The following is a 23,670-nucleotide window of genomic DNA, read 5'->3' as shown; positions in this document are numbered from 1 at the left end:
CGATTAGGAGTGACAGATTGTTTGGTAAACGTATAGCATGTTCTATATGTTATAGGTATTTGAATGACTCTTACCATAATATGTTACGTTAACATACCAGGCATGTTCTCAGTTGGTTATTTATGCCTCATATAACATACACTTATTCAGTCTGTTGTTCACTATTCTTTATTTATTTTAAATTGCCTTTCAAATGTCTATTCTTGGTGTGGGGTTTTATCAAATAAATTTCCCCCAAAAATGCGACTTATACTCCAGTGCGACTTATATATGTTTTTTTTCCTTTTTTATTATGCAATTTTGGCCGGTGCGACTTATACTCCGGAGCGACTTATACTCACTTAAAATACAGTACTATCACCAGTTACTCCTCTCACATGAGTGGTTGTAAGGAGCATTTAACTTGCTTAAAACAGCACAACATAAGTTTCAAATCTCCATTTGTATCATCTTTTTATTTGAAATCCAAACAAAGTTGATATTTTGACACGCTTCTCGCTATTTTGTTGTTTTCAAATAATACTCTAGAGAGATGAGTTGCATACTCTTTAATACACTTCCACAGATAATGAACCTTTTATGACCTGCCAAATCAGAAATGGTGTAAAACAAAACTTGTATACCTCACCTAAACTGAACTAATAGACTTTGCTACTTTGAGTTATGTCATAAAAATGGATGATTGTGATATTGATTGATTCTCACTGATCAAAGCCAAGAGGGTGAACAGCAAAGTGCTCTCGCAATCTAAAGTTAAAGGACCGTGTCATGACCATCTGGTAAAATTCGATAGGAGAAGAAGTGATTGACAAGTTTGGACTCAATCACTGTGACACACTGATCTTCTAAGCAAAGCCATCACCAACATTCTCTGAATTCTGGAGCTGATAGGACAGAAAAGCAGACATTCTTCTGCCAGCATAACCGTATTGATTTGACGGTTATTTGACAGAGCATTTGTAAGAACTGGCTGACTATAATAGCAAGCCCAAAGCAGACATCTTTAATATCTGTACTGAAGGACAAATTACATTTTCTAAAGTGAAATGAAATAGCAACAAGGTGTAGGTGACTGTTGGGGTGAATTATCAATTACAATTCACACAGTTATACAGTAATACATTTTAGACTGTAGTGTTTCCCACAGTACTGCAAAAAATCTCCACAAGGGTCCAAAAAGACCAGAGTGTCACTAGATTAGTTACTAGTTGTTTTTGTTTTATTTTCTAATAAAACAGAATCTAGAGGGGTCTGAATTCTCGCTAAATATAACAACAATGTCGCACAGTTGGCAACGCATTCTTTGCCAGACATGTGCCTGTGATGCGTGTTAAAGCAATGTTACAATCCCATCTAGTTAGTTAGTAAGTTTATTTGAGCAGTTGGGTTGAAATCAAACATGTAAATAGAAAAAATAAAAAAACAAGGCAAGTAGAAACAAAGCAACCCATTGCTCAAAAGGAGTAGGCTGAAGCATGTTGTTTATTTATGCCTACCCCTGACTTATATAGTCCAGTTTCCTGTGGCTACAGTTTATTTACAACCATTGATTTTCATTGAGTCAATACATGTTTAACAGATCACTATATATTTACAGTATTACATATATGTACAAACATACACACGACCAGAGCATATATACCTAAATGTACAGTATATTTATTATAACACACCCTGAGATAGTATTTTCATTATATTTTTAATGGTACATCTGAATAATTGTTCCTTCACACCTTACAGTATGCAATGCACTATGTTATTTTGTTTTTGTTTTTTTTAACCTTTATTCAAGGTTTCTATAGGCTTCTATCCATATATTTAGATGCAAGCCAATATCATGTTTCTTTTTTTCTTTTTTTTATTGATATCGGACTGATATTCAATATCAACATCAGATTGGGACACCCTAAATGAAATGTTGCAATACAAGTACACTTGGATTCCTTGCTCATTTCAAAATTGCACTTTTGAGATTTTAAACTGTCAGATTTGTGACATTTTTAATAATGAAGTTGAATCATGATTACTGTATTTCCCGGGCTATAAACTTCTTTTTTTCCCCCAAGCTTTGAATCCTGCGGCTTAAACACAGGTGTGGCTAATCTATCGATTTTTTTCGCTAACGGCTAAATTGTGGAATGCAAAGAAATCAAACAATGTACTAAAATGAACCACTTTAAGAAGCTGTTCAAACCTTAGAGTGTTTACAAAGTACACGGAAGGAGAATCCTGATAAACAATTTGAACGTTATTAAAAAGAAAAAAATCTTATGAATGAAAACATAAATTATTTTTCTGTTTTGTTCGATCAGCCGTTTTATTCCCTTGTTACAGCCACCGTTTATTTAGGTATGTAAATAAACATTTACAAAATCTTCCAATGTAATTATTTCATTTCAAAACACATATATGCGGTTTACACTGTGGCTAATATATGAAAAAATATATATGGTTGCGGTGGTTGCAACCATATATATTTATATATATATATATATCATACTTGCCAACCCTCCCGGAGTTTCCGGGAGACTCACGAAATTCAGCGCCTCTCCCGAAAACCTCCGAGGACAAATTTTCTCCCGAAAATCTCCCGAAATTCAGGCGGAGCTGGAGGGGGCGTGGCCTCATGCGGACCTGAGTGAGGACAGCTTGTATTCACGTCCGCTTTCCCACAATATAAACAGCGTGCCTGCCCAATCACGTTATAACTGTAGAATGATCAAGGGCGGATTCTTGGTTTCTTATGTGGGTTTATTGTTAGGCAGTTTCATTTAAGTCTTCCCAGCGCGGTAACAACACACAACAACAGCAGTCACGTTTTCGTCTACCGTAAAGCAGTTTGTCTGCCGTACACAGCAATGTTGTGACCCTCTTAAACAGGACAATACTGCCATCTACTGTACATGCATATGTGACAATAACATCTAGGGATTTTAGAGAGTGCAGTGCACAACTAAAGTTAAAGTTAAAGTTAAAGTACCAATGATTGTCACACACACACTAGGTGTGGCGAGATTATTCTCTGCATTTGACCCATCACCCTTGATCACCCCCTGGGAGGTGAGGGGAGCAGTGGGCAGCAGCGGTGGCCGCGCCCGGGAATCATTTTGGTGATTTAACCCCCAATTCCAACCCTTGATGCTGAGTGCCAAGCAGGGAGGTAATGGGTCCCATTTTTATAGTCTTTGGTATGACTCGGCCGGGGTTTGAACTCACAACCTACCGATCTCAGGGCGGACACTCTAACCACTAGGCCATTGAGTAGGTGCGCACACAACAAGGAGACGAAGCAGAAGAACGAGGAAGATACAGCCATGGCGACGCCAACGACGAGTAAGATGAAGAAATACACTTGTAAGTTCCAAGCCGCAGCTGCGATTGGACCTGGATAGCCTCTGGGAAGAAGTAGTGGACTGCCAAGTGATTGGCAGTGAAGATCTTCCTCAGGAAGCAAAGATTAACCGGTTTTGGGCCATGCTAGGGAGAGATGGAAGATTCTAGACTCTAGCGCATTTGATGAAAGCACTTTTGTGCGTGCCACACAGCAATGCATCATCAGAGAGGGTGTTCAGCATGGTTAGAAAAATAGTGACAGAGAATAGAACAAGGATGGACAATTCAATCAATCAATCAATCAATCAATGTTTATTTATATAGCCCTAAATCACAAGTGTCTCAAAGCAACCCTTAACTCAACAATGAGTAGATGAGTGTTATATGTGTAAATAAATGAACACTGAAATTCAAGTATTTCTTTTATATATATATATATATATATATATATATATATATATATATATATATATATATATATATATATATATATATATATATATATATATATATATATATATATATATATAATAAAATAAATATATATATATAGCTAGAATTAACTGAAAGTCAAGTATTTCTTATATATATATATATATATATATATATATATACATATATATATATATATATATATATATGAAATACTTGACTTGGTGAATTCTAGCTGTAAATATACTCCTCCCCTCTTAACCACGCCCCCAACCACGCCCCCCGACCACACACCCCACCCCCACCTCCCGAAATCGGAGGTCTCAAGGTTGGCAAGTATGATATATATATATATATATATATATATATACATATATAAATGTAATGGTTGCGGCTTCTATACCGGTGTGGCTTATAGTTCGTAAAATACGGTAATTGATTTAGAAACCCAATGAATCGAAAACGAATCAATTTGGGCAACTGGCCATGATACCCTGCCCTGCTAGTTGGTAATGTTTTTTTATGGAATTTGAAATATTCAAAAAATAGGATGGATTCTTGTTCTATTGCAGGGCTGTTTGCATTCCTGTGACGTGTATGTTGTTGTCATTTCATAGCAGCCACTTTGTTTTAACAAAAACAAGTTTCCCATTTTAGAAACTGACGCATCAACTGTTTTAGATTCTGACTTGGATAAATGTGTTCCACTCTTCGACTACATGTATATTTGAATATGACTTATTGTCAGTTCTGTTGCTTAGAATGAATGGGTTGTCAGGCTTTGAATGGGTTGTCAGGCTTTCTTCAACATGAACCATCAGTCGTGGATGCTAACATCTCCCTCCCCCCCCCGCACTCCATGCCATCTGTCAATGTAGATGTGAAACACACAGGCAGCTGAGCAGGGTTCCACTGTTACCATAGTGTGCCACTGCAATGCCAATGTACACACACAGATGAAGACAGCCAGTCAGTACCACAGCCTATATTTGTACGTCGCTGACACACCAAACAGAGAGCTTTGTGCAGCCCAAAGGCAGTCGTCTTGTCTTTCATGGTCATCACTCTTTTCTATGCCCAACGGTCTCTTCCTGCCACACAACATCCCTCACAAATCTCTCTACTGTGCTCCACTGGAGCCTCACCGGGCCCCTCCAATGACATATTAAAGCTATTCTTCTGTCCCCAAAGACAAAAACAACCCTCATTCATCAGGAACCATGGGTGAGCTCGTAGCGCCCCCGCTCATCCAAACGCCTGCACATCCCCACACCTGAAACACAGCAAATAACAATGCTCGTAAGGACGTTAATAAAAACCTCAAAAAAATAGGAGGATGAAGGGGTGGTGGAAGTCTGTGTGTGACGGAATATGTGGGTGAGATTCTCTCTGTTGGATTTTAATGTGTGCCATGAATGTGAGAAAGGTGAAGCAATAACGGCTTCTTAGTCGTTGGTATCAATGTTTGTGAAAGTTGTTAAACTCATTTAATGACACATTTACACTTCAATGACTGTAGCATTACATTGTTTAATTATGCAGGATGGGTAATGCAGCATGAAGGGAATTAACTCCATTAAAAAGTCTCCAAACTAATACAATATACCGTATTTTTCGGACTATAAGTCACAGTTTTTTTCATAGTTTGGCCGGGGGTGCGACTTATACTCAGGAGCGACTTATGTGTGAAATGATTAACACGTTACCGTAAAATATCAAATAATATTATTTAGCTCATTCACGTAAGAGACTAGACGTATAAGGTTTCATGGGATTTAGCGATTAGGAGTGACAGATTGTTTGGTAAACGTATAGCATGTTCTATATGTTATAGTTATTTGAATGACTCTTACCATAATATGTTACGTTAACATACCAGGCACGTTATTTATGCCTCATATAACGTACACTTATTCAGCCTGTTGTTCACTATTCTTTATTTATTTTAAATTGCCTTTCAAATGTCTATTCTTGGTGTTGGGTTTATCAAATAAATTTCCCCAAAAAATGCGACTTATATATGTTTTTTTCCTTCTTTATTATGCATTTTCAGCCGGTGCGACTTATACTCCGGAGCGACTTATACTCCGAACAATATGGTAGTTGGAATTTAACTAGATCAATTTACGTCCTGCTTTTATTTTCAGCGGCTACTGTATTGTGAAGTCATGTTAGTTGATTTAAAATGTTTCCAGCCATCAACTGAATGTTAAAGAAGAGAAAAATATCATGAATAATGTATAAGCAATAAAGCAAATGGATCCACTGATTTATGAAACCACTAATTGAAACTATATTTGGAGTGAAATCATTTTTGTATCACAAGCCAATGAAACAATTAATTGGCATTATGAAAATAAATATTCACAGCAAGCAAAGAAACTAAATGGAACCAACACAATCCGAATTTCAATCTGCATGTAATTTTATTTACTTTAGTTTTTTTAATTATTTATTTCGTGAATAATTAATGATATGCTCCAGCACCCCCCGCGACCCCAAACGAGACAAGCAGTAGAAAATGGATGGATGAATAAAACCTTTATTGAATGTACAGGCAGTAATTTAAGTAACTTGTTATTTTTCCAAACTGCAAGTACAAATTCAACCACAGTATTTTAAGACTAAAGTAAGAAAAAAACTAATGGGTGAGTACACATAGTTGTTTGTAGCGATGGTATCAATTTCAAGTATGGTTGCACGTTCTATGATATACAGGTGAAACTCAAAATAATTTGAATATTGTGCAAAAATTGTCCAATACACCTTGTGGTCTGAGGTGTATTAGGAGTGAATTTGTTCCGATAATTGGTTTCCAAGCCGGTCAGTGCAGACAATCGGAAATATTAAACCTGCTCAACATTGATGACCAAAATGTTGGTTAAAAAAAAGTTTGTGAATCGATACAAATGTTCACAGTAACGGTACCAAGTATAGTACCATACCATACATACCATACCATACCAAATGTATATATCAGTATAGTAATAATAATAATAATAGAAAGAAAATAATGAAATAACCAGAAATTATGCAATAGATTGGTTCGTCAGTCGCAAGATTAGGAGCCTTTGTAAGCTGTTTTGAAATGGTTTTATTATCATCTACAGTACATACCAAATAATATATTGTTATTAATATCATTATAGCAGGAGGCTGTATATATATATATATATATATATATATATCACAATATAGATTTTAGGCCATATCTCCCATCCCTAAATCCAAGTTTATTGTGATTGCACAGTGAGAAACATGTTCCCCAGTACAGGAAATGCTAACTTGCTGTCATCAGAATACCAGGTAGTGCAAACATTGCAATTAAATATTTAATACAAAGTACACAATATTGAAAATAAAACAAATGGGTATTTTAAATATAGATAAATATTAACAATATTATTTGACAAGTATTTATGTGCGATTGAGATGTAAACACGGACGGTCCAGTATTGCGAGGTGATTTTATATTCAGTGCTCGTTCATTCTGAAGTCCTATCAGCTGTTAATGAGTCTGTTGGTGGTGGGGATGCAAGATTTTGTAAGTCTGCAGGTGCTGTATTTTATACTTCTGTACCTCTGGTTTAAGGGTACAAGTATGAGCAGTCCCAGTTGGAGGTCGAAGGGGTTTTTGATGATGGAGGCCGCTCTCCTCTGGACTCTGGTTAGCACAATAGATGCTCTGCATGGAGGCCAGTGATGTCTTTGTGATCTTCTCAGCAGTTTTTACTACTCTCTACTGACATTTGTCGTCTCTCACAGTCATGCTGTCGTACCACATGTTGATGCAGCTGGTCAAGCTGCTCTCAAAAAGGCAGCTGTAGAAGTTGCTGAGGATTTTCGGTGAAATGCCAAACTTTCTCAACCTCCTCTGAAATTCTTTTTTTTTTTTTTCATTTTTTGCATTGCTTTGCTGTTCTCAGCATTCTTGTCTTTGATTGCTTGCTTGTTCCGCACTCCTGCGTAGTTGGATCAGCATTAACAGTTCTGGTCAGTGTGTACAGAAGTGCTCCACTCGGTGACATTACAGTGGGATGCAACAATGCTAAACTTCTCCACCTGGTGCAGCTCACCTTCTTGACCTTCCTGCAGACACTAATCACAGTCTCCCCAGAGTTCCACCGTGGACACCATCTGCTCTACAGTACTCCCGCTGACCCCACATTCCATCGCCCAATCCTCCTCACCCCTTGCTCTTGGCCTGATTAAGTTTAAGCATGAGGAAATTGATGGCAGAGTTGTTGTGGCGCGCTGGTAATTATCTGGTGAACAGAAGGGATATTTGGACAGTGCTGCTATTTTGGAGGAAAGCACAGTTTGACAGCTCCAAAACTCGTGCTCCGCCACTGTGACTAATCTGCAGTGGTCGTGCACAATCTTCCCCTCCCTTCCAATCAGGCTGGCGAGCTGGCTCTACCATACCAATACACTTGCTTTTGGAACCGTGCTGCCACGGGCGGGTACTGTAAAACTAATCTCCGTGAATGTGAACACGGTCTCCGCCTGCCACTGATGACCATCCAGGTGTGCTTGATGAGCCATTTCTTTAATTATCAGCACGATGCACAAGCCCAGCTTGAAGCCCCTCAAATAAATCACAGTGGGTTAGGTGAGCATTTTCGTACTGCAGGTGGTCCCAAAACTACCGCGCGGTAATGGGCCTCCACCTGGTGCTGGGTCACTGAACTTGGCCTAGAAAGCCCTCACCCATAATGCTTTTGGTCTGGCAAGGGAGCCAACACTGAAGGCGGACTATAATTAGTCTTTTTGCTTTTAGGCTGCAGTGGAACCTCAATTCTAATGTGGCTGATAGCTTGTAAAATTTGGAGTTTTGGATAATCGTACACAAAATGCTTTATCCTTTAGATCAGTGGTTCTCTACCTTTTTTCAGTGATGTACCCCCTGTGAATTTTTTTTAAATTCAAGTACCCCCTAATCAGAGCAAAGCATTTTTGGTTGAAAAAAAAAGATAAAGAAGTAAAATACAACACTATGTCATCAGTTTCTGATTTATTAAATTGAATAACAGTGCAAAATATTGCTCATTTGCAGCGGTCTTTCTTGAACTATTCGGAAAAAAAGAAGGTTTTTATTTATATTTACAAAGGATTTTTGAATTGTTGCTATTTTTACAATATTTAAAAAAAATCTCACGTACCCCTTGGCATACCTTCAAGTACCCCCAGGGGTACTCGTACCCCCATTTGAGAACCACTGCTTTAGATGTTTGTGGCTTTCATCAACACCTTTTTTTCATCCAGCAGTTTCAGTACCATGCCAGTCCAACATGATCCAGAGTGGCAATGTTACTTGTATTTTTTTTTAACTTTTAGGTTGTGTTTAGAGATGTTCGATAAATGCGTTAAAATGTAATATCGGAAATGATCGGTATCGTTTTTTTAAATTATCGGTATCGTTTTTTTTGGTTTTTTTTATTAAATCAACATAAAAAACACAAGATACACTTACAATTAGTGCACCAACCCAAAAAACCTCCCTCCCCCATTTACACTCATTCACACAAAAGGGTTGTTTCTTTCTGTTATTAATATTCTGCTTCCTACATTATATATCAATATATATCAATACAGTCTGCAAAGGATACAGCCCGTAAGCACACATGATTGTGCGTGCTGCTGGTCCACTAATAGTACTAACCTTTAACAGTTAATTTGACTAATTTTCATTAATTTCTAGTTTCTATGTAACTGTTTTTATATTCTTTTACTTTCTTTTTTATTCAAGAAAATGTTTTTAATTTATTCATCTTATTTTATACATTTTTTAAAAAGTACCTTATCTTCACCATACCTGGTTGTCCAAATTAGGCATAATAATGTGTTAATTCCACGACTGCATCTATCGCTTGATATCGGTATTGGTTGATATCGGTATCGGTAATTAAAAAATTGGAAAATATCGGATATCGGCAAAAAGCCATTATCGGACATCCCTTGTTGTGTTCACACCTGTTATTTGATTCTCTAAAAACTGAATATAATTAGACTTAGACTTTCTTTTATTGTCATTCAAATTTGAACTTTACAGTACAGATAAGAACACCATTTTGTTGCATTAGCTCGTTGTAGTGCAGGATAAAAGAGCAATAAGGTGCAGATATAAATAAATAGATTACCGAACAGATAAATGTATTGCACTTTTGCATATGCATCCATGTTTATGGATGTATGTTATATTGTCTTTATATTCCTGCAAGTTAATCGGTTTTTGGGGGAAATTGAGGGGATTATTATGATGCGTTCAAGAGTCTTATGGCCTGAGGGAAGAAGCTGTTATAGAACCTGGAGGTTCTGCTACAGAGACTGCGGAACCTCTTTCCAGAGTCCAGCAGTGAAAACAGTCCTTGGTGGGGGTGGGAGGAGTCTCTACAGATTTTATGAGCCCTGGTCAGGCAGCGGCTTTTTGCGATCTCCTGGATAGGAGGAAGAGGAGTCCTGATGATCTTTTCCGGCGTCCTCACCACTCTCTGGAGAGACTTCCAGTCTGAGGCACTGCAGGCTCCAGTCCAGACAGAGATGCAGTTGGTCAGTAGGCTCGCTATAGTGCCTCTGTAGAACATGGTGAGAATGGGGGGAGGGAGCTGTGCTCTTTTCATCCCACACAAAAAGTGCATGCGCTGCTGAGCTCTTTTTACAAGTCCACGCAATCCTGAAGAAGTGAGTCCAGACCCATCGCTCAGACAGTCTTTTTGTAGGTGGAGTCTACTGTGGTGTGCCTTCCCTTAACTGTGAATGCCAACCGCTCCAAAACAGGACATGTGATGTCACCAAATGCGACTGAAACTTGGCGGTAGGTAGAAATCTGAGTGAAAATCATCAAAAATAACAATAAAATGTAAGCGTAGATGCGTCAATACGGTTGTCAAACATAAAAAACATCATGTTGACAGCCTGTGCTTTAGCTCACTGCCAAGCGCGCTTATCTCTCACTCAAAAAGTTCCAGGTTCGAGTCCTGGGCAGAACAGAAGCAGCGGCTTTTGACAAGATTTCAGGGCCGTGACCCCGATGAGAGTGACTTTTTTTCTCAAAAGGCCATCTGCGTGCTTATTCTCTGCGCATATACTGTATCTCATATGTCAGCAGCCAAGAGAGGCTTTTGTAACCTGTTTTATAAATGTTGCATTGCGAGAATCGGTTTGCATCGAGGATCGTGTTGACTCGAGTCACCCCAAGTATCGGAATCTACTCAAATCATGAGTTGTTGCAAAACTCACATCCCTACTACTAGTTAGCATGTGCTTTGTGGATGTTATAGTCACATGTAGCACAGACAGAAATGATCTCTAAACTTCCCCATTTGCTTCTTTTTTTTCCAGAAAAATATCACTGCGGTAAAAAAAAAAATCCCATTTGGAGTGCAATTGCCAGAAACTAGGCAGATAACCCCAGCTGGCTGCTGCCAAACTGAGGCCGAGTGACAGCCAAGGCAAAACAAATAAACAGATGCTAGAAAAGTGGAACTGCAATGACTTCATTAAGCGATCAGACACACTGGCATCCGTTGGTTTAGCCTGTAGCAAGCTGTTATGAAGCTGTTGTCATTGATACGGTATTTTAGTATAATAAAAAATACAGGACAAAGTGTGTCCATTGACAGCTTAAAAGGGAGCAAGTACTTTTGTACCTAAATATATGACAAATCTTTTTTCAAGAGACTGTTAGCAAACCTATTACTGACACAATCTTTGGGCCAGGGATCGAACCTGTGCCCTTGTCACAAAAGACACAATTGTATACCATAACACCACTGGGGATACATTTGTAATTATATTCTCTCATTGGTGACAGAGCTGGGAATAACACCGTTTGTTTTCCTTTCCATTGGCTGGGTAGAACTTAGCCAGAATCAAGCAGTTTTATGTGGACAGAAGACAGTGATTTAGATCTTTTGTGACCGGTGTTGTGCACTTGAGAAGATATAGACTTCTACGTTAGCATGTTATGCTAGCCACTGCCGGAGAAGCTGCCATGTTCTTGTCATGTGCGATCAAAAGATTAAATGAACAAACTATTGCTAGTTGACGATACGCAGATGAGGTGGGGTTAAATAAGCTCTGCCTCATCCTACTCCTATTATGACAGGTTGAATCATGCACGTTTAAAGGAGCTGTTTGCAACTTACATGTTAGCATTCAAGCATGCTCGTGTGCTAGCCCTAACCAGTTTATAAAAATGCAGTTATCAATCATGATTTCACAATAATTTTGATTTAATACGGAAATACTCACCGCAATTTATCATTACTACGGATTATCGTTACATCCCTACTGTGTTCCCTACTTTGTTATAAAAGTAATGTTTGAAAAAGTGTATGATTTAACTCACCAGTTCAACAGGAATAGAGCAACCACCATAGCATCCGTTTTTTAAATCCTTACGTTGTCAAGATCAGGAAGACTTGCACATGCACATTTGCGTGAGCTGTGATTGACAAAACTTACAGTTGTGACAAATTTTGAGCAGATAACTAGGGATGAGTACCTTTTTAACATTTGAACTGATATGGTACCAATTCACCGTACCTGGGAATCAATACCCGGTAGGTACTCAGCAGCGCCACTTTTGGTACTTTTGTGTATGTTAATACACTAATTGTTTAAGAATATAATATATATATATTTCTATTTTACATTTAAGAATTCAAGATTCAAGATTCAAGATTGTTTATTGTCATATGCACAGTTAAACAGACAGTTTGCCGTACAATGAAAATCTTACTTTGCTAGTCCACCTTTCAACAAGTCACACGGTACTTAGCTAAAAATAAAAGATAAAAATAAAAATGTATATACAAGGCACAGTAAGTAACATAAAATTATTGCACATTCTGATTGATAGTCAACAGTATAAATATGGAGGTGACATTTGGTCACAGCAGCAGTTAAAGTGTCTTTAGTGATCAAAGGTGAAAAGTGTCTACAGTGATGGTTCACAGTTCGGGGGTGGTCATGGTAGCTGTCTTTTGTTCAAAAAGACAAAAGTAAAAGGGGGCGCGGGGGGGCGCTAACATTCACAAGTTAGCATTCACAAGCCTGATGGCCTGTGGGTAGAAACGGTTTGTCAGTCTCGTAGCCCTGGATTTCAGGCTCCTGTATCATCTGCCTGATGGTAGGAGGCTGAAGAGACTATGCTGGGGGTGTGTACTGTCCTTTATGATGTTGTGTGCTCTCCTGGTGGCCCTGGTAGAGTACATGTCCTGTAGTGAGGGGAAATCTGCTCCTGATATGTACTGAGCATTTTTAATTACTCGCTGGAGTGCCTTCCTGTCCTTAGCAGTGCAGTTTCCATACCAGACCGTGATTGAGCTGGTAAGAATGAGCTGATTATGATAGCGTTGCTGTCCAGTTGCTATATTTTGTTTTCCTATTATATTTCTGAGTCTCATTTGCAAGTATTATATAGTAGACTTTGCATGCAGTTGCAATTCCAAGATGTTATATGGCAGTCGTCTAAAGATGACAGTAGTTGTCATTCCCAAATTTGGAGGTGTTCAAATGGCCATGTGACATTGCTAATAGGGAGCATTTATATTGCAAAGTAAATATAAATATGTCATGTCTGTGTGATCATGTTTTGTTTTAGTCATGTTCGGTTTTGTTTTTGGACTTTTTGTGCACTTTTGTTTGTTTTGTCACCATAGCAACCATTAGTTTTCACCTGTCACGTCACGCACCTGTTTCACGTTTTGAGTCACGCACCTGTTTTCACTAATCATGTCTGTAGTATTTAAGTTCATTGTTTTCAGTTTGTCTTTCTGGCGACATCCACATTTATGCTCTGCACATTCCTGACACTTTATTTCATGTCCATTGTTCATGCTGCTCCTTTAGTCCATGCCAAGTAAGTGTTTGTTTATTAATGCCACAGTTAGTGTTTTGGTTTCATTGTTCATAGTTTCTGCCTTTGTGCAAGTTTTGTGTTTATAGCCAAGTTTTGTACCTCCACTGTGAGCGCCTTTTGTTTGTTCCCTTTTTTTGAGTGTTAATATTAAATCATGTACTTACATTCCCGTCTCGCCCGAGCCAACTTTCCGTTGCCTTCTGGAAAAACAAAATCCAAGGACCAAGTCATGACAAAATAATGATCAAGTTTAGCGCATTTTGGAAAAGAGAAACCTTACTTTATGTTTGAGCGTACTTGCTTTATTGGCGTTGAAAATTGCAGCATTACCAAGAGGAAGTTGGGCTATGTCTACTGTGTTTGAACTGTTGTCTTGTCTGCATTGGGATGTCACGTCACATGCAACAAAGGTATTGAACTATGATACCGTTTGATTTTGTGTGAATCAAAACCAGATAGTATTGATGGAATTTGGTCAGTGCCTATAAAAGTAGCAAATTCTTTATTGTGTCTGACAAATACATCAGCTTTCAGTCGGAAACATTTCTTTTGAAGTGCATACAAATCAGAGGTATTGCAATAGTTTCCTTTCAACTACAGAGCTCCGACTGTATTTTGCATTCTTGCACAACAAGGCAGAAATGCCTCCATACATGTATTTTATTTTATTTTTTCATCTGACGCAGTCAGTCCAAATCCCCACCCCGGTCGCTCAGTACTGTCCCACGTCACAAATTGAGCGGGGACAACAAAGCAGAACCTGTCACTCCCAATCGCACATTCAATCTCTTAGGATCAACAAGGTGCTTCGGGCTTTCAGCTACGTTGGGGCGGCTGCGTGGTGTCAGAGAATGGCTGCCCGTGGCACACCGACAAATAAGACAAGACCAGGCTTGGCACGAATGTCCACTTAGAGAAAAGCCACAATGAGCACACTGTGGCTTGTTCAGTGCTGCTTTCATCCACCCAGCATTTAAATGCCTTGCTTTATTTAGACGCAGGCTGTGAGGACTATTAATTATTGCGCTACAATACTTATCAGTTGCACTCAACAATTGAACATGAGTGTTTTATTTTTGCGGCCGATGTCTACTAGTTAGTGGGATCAGTCTGCATGAGGCACGGGGTCATATTTCTATCTGAGATGGCTGAAAGCAAATTAAAAGAGAAAGCTGGTGACTGCAGAGCCCCACTGCGTAGATTGGAAGTGTCACTGCATTTTACTTCAAAATAATTGCGACCACAGGCTGTAATAAATGCAAATGAAATTGGGCATGGGGCTGTTGTGTACGATAATGTTGTTTTGCTGTTTTATAAGTGCTTGAACATGCACAAAATAGGAAGTGAGGAAAGGATGAAGGGGGGTTATAACAATATAGAAGGAGAGCTGGGACTTTACTACATGACATTTTTGTATGGTGTGTATTAATGATGCACCTGGTCTCTTATTGAGGTTCCCAGCACTAGTCAGTAAGGAAATGAAAACTCCTTTGCCGACTCCCATATGTCTCCTCAATGTCACTCCCCGCCTCCCTGCCCATTCCTCATCAGGCCTTATTAAAATGATAAAGCACCACAATGCATTATGTTGCTTGTTGACTGTGTTAATAACTGATGAATGCCTGCATTGATAGTGAGGATGTCCTTGGCTTTGGTTGAGATGCCCTCCTGATCACTGGGGAGTCTGTGCCTACCTTTACAAGAAGCTCTTTGTTGCTTTCAATATTGATGAAAGAGAGAGTTGTCGTTCTTTTAAGTTGGGCACAATTCAACCCAGTCATGACCAGAATGAAATTGATTCCTTCTAAAAACATAATAATGACCCGGCAATAAAGAATAACAAGCAGAAGTGAGCACCCTTGCTCAGTTATTATGTCTATTCATTTATTTATGGAGGAAACATGGCGGAGAGGAACCACAGGGCAAAAAAAGTAGCACTACTGAATAGTCAGCATGGTGGCCAGGGCTTGCTGCAGAGCAACATCAAGTTGTGCATTGTCCGATTAATTAGCACAACTGACATGAGCTGTGAAAGGGGGAGCGGCAAGCAGGCAGCAGTTGACCGTCATTTTGCAAATATGGCTACTTGGAGGACAAGAAGGAAAAGTTTCAGGGATGGGGCGACAGACTGACATTCAGTATATCTGCATACCACATTTTCCGGACTCCTGTATAGGCCTCTACTTTTTTCCCGAACTTTAAATCCTGCCACTTGTACAAAAGTGCAGCTAGTCTATGGATTTTTCTTTGCTAACGGCTAAATTATGGAATAGATTAAGCAATGATCCACTTTGCAATTGATCCACTTTAAGAAACTGTTCAAACTGAACGTGTTTACAAAGTACAAGAAGGAAGAATCCTGATAAATATTTTGAATCTTATTAAAAAAAGTAGAACATCTTATTTATCTCCTAAAGGGTGAATAACGACATCAATGACTTTTCTGTTTTATTGTCGTGTCACAGGCACTGTTTGGAAACAATTAAGGTATGTAGATAAATACACTATATTGCCAAAAGTATTTGGCCACCCATCCAAATGACCAGAATCAGGTGTCCTAATCACTTGGCCCGGCCACAGGTGTATAAAATCAAGCACTTATGGGTTATACTTGTATAGCGCTTTTCTACCTTCAAGGTACTCAAAGCGCTCTGACACTATTTCCACATTCACCCATTCACACACACATTCACACACTGATGGCGGGAGCTGCCATGCAAGGCCCTAACCACGACCCATCAAGAGCAAGGGTGAAGTGTCTTGCTCAAGTTGTGTCCTTGAGCAAGACACTTCGGCATGGAGACCGTTTCTACAAACATTTGTGAAAGAATGGGCCGCTCTCAGGAGCTCAGTGATTTCCAGCGCGGAACTGTCATAGGATGCAACCTGTGCAACAAATCCAGTCGTGAAATTTCCTCGCTCCTAAATATTTCAAAGTCAACTGTCAGCTTTATTATAAGAAAATTGATGAGTTTGGGAAAAAACAGCAACTCAGCCAAGAAGTGGTAGGCCACATAAACTGACAGAGACAGTTGCTACAGAGCTCCAAACTTCATGTGACCTTCCGATTAGCCCACGTGCAGTACGCAGAGAGCTTCATGGAATGGGTTTCCATGGCCGTGCAGCTCAATCTAAGCCATACATCACCAAGTCCAATGCAAAGCGTCGGATGCAGTGGTGTAAAGCACGTCGCCACTGGACTCTAAAGCAGTGGAGACGCGTTCTCTGGAGTGATGAATCACGCTTTTCCATCTGGCAATCTGATGGACGAGTCTGGGTTTGGAGGTTGCCAGGAGAACGGTACATTTCGGACTGCATTGTGCCGAGTGTGAAATTTGGTGGAGGAGGAATTATGGTGTGGGGTTGTTTTTCAGGAGTTGGGCTTGGCCCCTTACTTCCAGTGAAAGGAACTTTGAATGCTCCAGGATACCAAAAACATTTTGGACAATTCCATGCTCCCAACCTTGTGGGAACAGTTTGGAGCGGGTCCCTTCCTCTTCCAACATGACTGTGCACCAGTGCACAAAGCAAGGTCCATAAAGACATGGATGACAGAGTCTGGTGTGGAAGAACTTGACTGGCCTGCACAGAGTCCTGACCTAAACCCGATAGAACACCTTTGGGATGAATTAGAACGGAGACTGAGAGCCAGGCCTTCTCGACCAACATCAGTGGGTGACCTCACCAATGCGCTTTTAGAAGAATGGTAGAAAATTCCTATAAACACACACTGCAACTTTATGAACAGCCTTCACAGAAGAGTTGAAGCTGTAATAGCTGCAAAAGGTGGACCGACATCATATTGAACCCTATGGGTTAGGAATGGGATGGCACTTCAAGTTCATATGTGAGTCAAGGCAGGTGGCCAAATACTTTTGGCAATATAGTGTATATCCAAAATTGTTCTATGTAAATATGTCATTTCATAACGTACCAGCATATATCTGCGGTTTATAGTCCGGTGCGGCTAATTTATGAAAAATATTTTTTTTCTTCTACAATTTTGCGGGTGCGGCTTAAATACCGATGCGGCTTATAGTCCAGAAAATACAGTAGTTTACAATAAAAAAAATGTCAAAAATCTAATTGTTTTGTTGGTTAAATGCAATAAAGGAATATACTATGGCTAAAAAAAAGCCATTGTCACCCTTAACATGTTGAATATCATTTGCTGGTCGCGTACAATCAAGTTGTCATGCAGCTGACTTACAGTGCATTGTTTCTTATACAGTTGTCCCTATCACGGTCATGTCCGGTCCCTAGTAACAGCGAGAAACGAATTTCCGCTGAATAAGATTATTATTAGTAAATCATTTTTTCTTGTGTACAACCTACTAGTTATGTTTTTCAACATAATTACAGCTCTCTAAACATTAAATATCACCCATTAGTGGTTTAAGTCTGTTATATTGTAGGTTACAGTACTCAGCGGTAGATCCTCCAAGTTTAATTAGTGTGTTCGTCACTCAGCCATAACAACACGGCCACGGCGTGGAAATACTTAATCACATCCTGGATAATTGCTCTAAGTTAGAACTGGGCTTTCATGTGTGAAACCACTGGTGTGGGTTGTTCGACAAAAACTTGGTCAACTTGACACGCGCAGCTAAAATAGTTTGCTTTGTTGTTAGCATTCCGTCTGAGCATTGTGTGTCTGCGTTGTCATTGCACGTGGGTCACGGCACAGCTGGGGTTTTTTTTATGTCGAAGAGAAAATGCATCAGAATTTTTCAGCTCCACTTTGGCCAGACAGCGGTTGATAGTCGGTCGTTAGCAGTCTGAGTTATTAGCCTAAGTTGCTGATGGTATGTCTGATGCTATTTCCAGCTGTTGTTGTTTGACATCACTCAAGTCAAAGGCTCACCATGTGGCGGGGTGTTATCAATGAGACAGGAGTTGAAGATGAAGTCCTCAAAAAGATGTTCTGCCAAAATGTCAACTTGAATTGAAGTAGCGCCATGTTGTGTTGAGTAAGGATCACCCTTAACCTGGAAATGGGAGTCATACTTGGAGAATATTTATTGCTCGCCACAACTAATGCTATTAGAAAATACAGCACTGTATTGTGGCCAAACAGCTCGATTTTTGTCTCATCTGACCACAGAACTTTCCTCCAGAAGGTCTTATCTTTGTCCATGTGATGTCAGATGAGACAAAAAATGAGCTGTTTGACCACATTACCACAAATATGTTTGGAGGAGAAACGGTAAGGCCTTTAATTCCAGGAACACCATGCCCACCGTCAAGCATGGTGGTGGTAGTATTATGCTCTGGGCCTGTTTTGCTGCCAATCAAACTGGTGCTTTAAATGGAACAATGAAAAAGAAGGATTACCTCCAAATTTTTCAGGACAACCTAAAATCATCATTGGGTCTTGGGCGCAGTTGGGTATTCCAACACGACAATGACCCCAAACACACTTCAAAAGTGGTAAAGGAATGGCTAAATTAGGCTAGAATGAAGGTTTTAGAATGGCCTTCTCAAAGTCCTGACTTAAACATGTAGACAATGCTGAAGAAACAAGTCTATGTCAGAAAACCAACAAATTTAGCTGAACTGCACCAATTTTGTCAAGAGGGGTGGTCAAAAATTAAACCAGAAGCTTGCCAGAAGCTTGTGGATGGCTACCAAAAGCGCCTTATTGCAGTGAAACTTGCCAAGGGACATGTAACCAAATATTAACATTGCTGTATGTATACTTTTGAGCCAGCAGATTTGGTCACATTTTCAGTAGACCCATAATAAATTCATAAAAGAACCAAACTTCATGAATGTTTTTTGTGACCAACAAGTATGTGCTCCAATCACTCTATCACAAAAAAATAATAGTTGTAGAAATTATTGGAAACTCAAGACAGCCATGACATTATGTTCTTTACAAGTGTATGTAAACTTTTGATCGCGACTGTAACACGTAAATTCAACATGATTTAATCCGCAATATTCAGAGCGCGATGTAGCGACGGACGACTGTAAGCAAAAAACCCATGATTTGGTCTTTGTTCATCAGTTTGCTCCACTCAGTCTTATCTTCGTGTTCATCTTCATTTTCCTCCCATCCAGAGCCAATGCGTGCACTGCGGGGTCTCACGGCCACAGACATCCAGCCCAGGCAGTTGTCCCTGCTGTGGGAGAACTTGGCGTTCAACGTGACACGCTGCCACACCTACTCAGTGTCCCTGTGCTACCGCTACACCATGGCGGGCGGCGGCGGCGGCCACAACACGACCGTGCGGGAATGCCTAGCTGTGGAGCAAAACAGCTCACGCTTCACGCTGCGTGATCTGCCGCCCTACCACGGCATCCATGTCCGTCTGTCACTGGTCAACCCTGAGGGCAAGAAAGAGGGCAGAGAGGTCACCTTCCAGACTGAAGAAGACAGTAAGTCCTGCGAGGAGGTTGGGAAAAAGACAACAAAACAAACAAACAAAATTTTACTCAAAAATGATACTACTGATAGGTCAAATTTTGATTTAGTGCTTATGTAGGTTTTATATTTATATGCAGGGTTGGCCCACTGCATAAACACTCTATACCAGTGGTTCTCAAACTTTTTTCACCAAGTACCACCTCAGAAAACACTTCGTTCTCCAAGTACCATCATAATGACCAACATTAAAATACAATAGCATAATAGGACTAAACATTCATAAAAAAAACAAGGCAGAGGTATATTTAATATTTTGGCCACTGTAACATTACACACAGTTTGAACAGTAACACTGTGTTTGAATATTTAAGTGGTATTTAAGTGGTGAGCCTGCGTACCACTAGTGGTATGCGTGCCACAGTTTGAGAATCCCCGCTCTTTGCGATTGTTTAAGACCACAACAACTAGCTAGATGAACAATTTTAAGATCAATAATTTAATCCAATTAGGAATGCGTTACACATCCTACACCTCCTTGCAAAACTGCAAAATGGTTCATTCCTCATGATGGCAAACCTAGCGTGCAACACCTGACCGTTTACTCAACACAGATGTCATAATGTCATCAAAGCTCACTTTTATGTATTCACACAAAGCGCCAACATTTGGGTACCAGGACGCGGTGACAGCAGCAAGGTAAACATATAATAAATCTATTTGTGGCAGCGTAGGAGAAAGTTGCATTTTAATATTCATGTTGTGTCACATAGCTCATAACTGTGGTGCGTTCAAGGAACCTTGATTAAAGTTTGAAACGGAGGTGTCACTAGTTTTTAAAGAGAGGGAGAGGGTTAATCCCTTATAGATGCACTATTAATAATGTAATAATCATTATGATAATTATGGTAACACTTTAGTATGGGAAAAATATATATTCACCATTAATTACTTGCTTATTAAAGTAACAAAGACTTAATTTAGAGTTATTTGGGCACTAGGGGAACATATAAGGGTTAGGGTTAGTGTTAGGGTTACTAATAAGCAATACTTCTGAGGTAAGTGAGAGAAGACTCCTAGTTAATGGCTTACTGGTAGAGATGTCCGATAATGGCTTTTTGCCGATATCCGATATTTTGATATTGTCCAACGCTTTAATTACCGATACCGATATCAACCGATACTGATATATACAATCGTGGAATTAACACATTATTATGCCTGATTTGGACAACCAGGTATGGTAAAGATAAGGTCCTTTTTTAAAATATTAATAAAATAAAATAAGATAAATAAATCAAAAACATTTTCTTGAATACAAAAGAAAGTAAAACAACATAAAAACAGTTACATAGAAACTAGTAATCAATGAAAATGAATAAAATTAACTGTTAAAGGTTAGTACTATTAGTGGACCAGCAGCACGCACAATCATGTGTGCTTACGGACTGTATCTCTTGCAGACTGTATTGATATATATTGATATATAATGTAGGAACCAGAATATTAATAACAGAAAGAAACAACCCTTTTGTGTGAATGAGTGTGAATGAGTGTAAATGGGGGAGGGAGGATTTTTTGGGTTGGTGCACTAATTGCAAGTGTATCTTGTGTTTTTTATGTAGATTTAATTAAAAAAAACAAAAACAAAAAACGATACCGATAATAAAAAACCGATACCGATAATTTCCGATATTACATTTTAAAGCATTTATCGGCCGATAATATCGGCAGGCCGATATTATCGGACATCTCTACTTACTGGTTGTATAATAAGGCCATGCAGAATAAGGCATTAATAAGTACTTAATAATGACTAATTAAGAGCCAATATGTTACTAATTTGCATGTTAATAAGCAACTAATTAATGGTGAATATGTGTTCCCCATACTAAAGTGTTACCATAATTATGTGTTATGACTGTTATTATCCACTGATCCTGCATGAATCAGCTAATTTCTACCTTACACTGAAGTAAAGGAAATTTGACGTATATATAATTGATACAGTATAAGTGAATTATGACATTTGTATGATTATTACAACACAAGGTGGGAGTCTAATGATAATAATAAATAAGTAATATTTAAAACCAACATAGGGTCATAAACAATAAAAAGCCTAAACCTTGTTTAAATGTTTGCATTAGCCACTTTCTGTATTTTTCCCACCAACATTGCTTTACTGTACATTTACTGTAGCAATGTCCATTATATAGTGCAACTCTGAACACGTATCGACAGGGAACTCGACAATACAATTTCCTGTCTGCTGCTTTTAATTAAATGTGTCAACCTGCTGTAAATAACAGTTTATCCGCTGCGGCGCTTTGTTCCCGAGCCGTCGTGACAAGGTGGTCGTGACTTGGCCGATGTAAACAGAAGAAGCTCAGTTTCCCTGACAAATGTGCGATATGACAATGTCTTGCAGTCCCAGGAGGCATAGCACCAGAGTCACTCACCTTCACCCCGCTGGATGACATGATCTTTCTCAAGTGGGAGGAGCCTCTGGAGCCCAATGGCCTCATCACCCAGTATGAGGTGAGTGAGTCTCGTCAAGCCAATGTCTGCCAACTGCAACATTTGCTGTGTTCTCTTTTGGCATGGAAATAATCCACCTCTATTGATCCTTTTGTAGTTTTTTAAATGCTTTTACACCACTTCTATTTGCTCATCGCTTTTTATTTGGTATTGGTATTGCTACAAATACTGATAATCAGGTCATTTAGAGCAGTGTTTTTCAACCTTTTTTGAGCCAAGGCACATTTTTTGCTGTGAGAGAATGCGGAGGCACACCACGAGCAGAAATCATTAAAAAACGAAACTCAGTTGACAGTAAAAAGTCGTTGTCACAATTGTTGGATATGAATTTAAACCATAACCAAACCATGCATCAATTTAGCTCTTGTCTCAAAGTAGGTGTACTGTCACGACCTATCACATCACGCCATGATTTATTTTGAGTTTTTTGCTGTTTCCCTAAGTGTAGTGTTTTAGTTCTTGTCTTGCACTCCTATTTTGGTGGCTTTTTCTCTTTTTTTTGGTATTTTCCTGTAGCAGTTTCATGTCTTCCTTTGAGCGATATTTCCCGCATCTACTTAGTTTTAGCAATCGAGAATATTTCAGATGTTTTTATCCTTCTTTGTGGGGACATTGTTGATTGTCATGTCATGTTCGGATGTACATTGTGGACGGCGTTTTTGCTCCACAGTAAGTCTTTGCTGTCGTCCAGCATTCTGTTTTTGTTTACTTTGTATTCCAGTTCGGTTTTGGTTTTGTTCTGCATAGCCTTCCCTAAGCTTCAATGCCTTTTCTTAGGGACACTCACCTTTTGTTTATTTTTGGTTTAAGCATTAGACACATTTTTTACCTGCATACTGCCTCCCGCTGTTTCCTACATCTACAAAGCAATTAGCTACCGGCTGCCACCTACTGATATGGAAGAGTATTACACGGTTACTTTGCCGAGGTCTAGACAGCCCCGACACTCAACAACAACACATCATTTGCAGACTATAATTACTGGTTTACAAAAAATATTTTAACCCAAATAGGTGAAATTAGATAATCTCCCACAGCACACCAGACTGTATCTCACGGCACACTAGTGTGCCACGGCACAGTGGTTGAAAAACACTGATTTAGAGAGCGTGGGCATCAATAGACAACAAAG

The 23,670-nt window shown here is 39.2% G+C and overlaps 1 protein-coding gene across 6 annotated transcripts in view; it reads left to right on the top strand.

Annotated features, from left to right (window-relative positions):
- Positions 1–23,670, top strand: part of ptprub (protein tyrosine phosphatase receptor type Ub) — a 531,315-nt gene that overhangs the window by 343,491 nt on the left and 164,154 nt on the right. For all 6 annotated transcript variants that reach the window (XM_061951982.1, XM_061951965.1, XM_061951958.1 and 3 more), the window contains exons 8-9: positions 19,694–20,011; positions 22,429–22,538. In XM_061951982.1, the coding sequence (XP_061807966.1) occupies positions 19,694–20,011; positions 22,429–22,538 (428 nt within the window). The remainder of the gene's footprint in view (positions 1–19,693; positions 20,012–22,428; positions 22,539–23,670) is intronic.

The sequence above is a fragment of the Nerophis lumbriciformis genome, linkage group LG04, assembly GCF_033978685.3.
Source record: "Nerophis lumbriciformis linkage group LG04, RoL_Nlum_v2.1, whole genome shotgun sequence".
Taxonomy (NCBI): domain Eukaryota; kingdom Metazoa; phylum Chordata; class Actinopteri; order Syngnathiformes; family Syngnathidae; genus Nerophis; species Nerophis lumbriciformis.
This window is presented reverse-complemented; position numbering and strand designations above follow the sequence as displayed.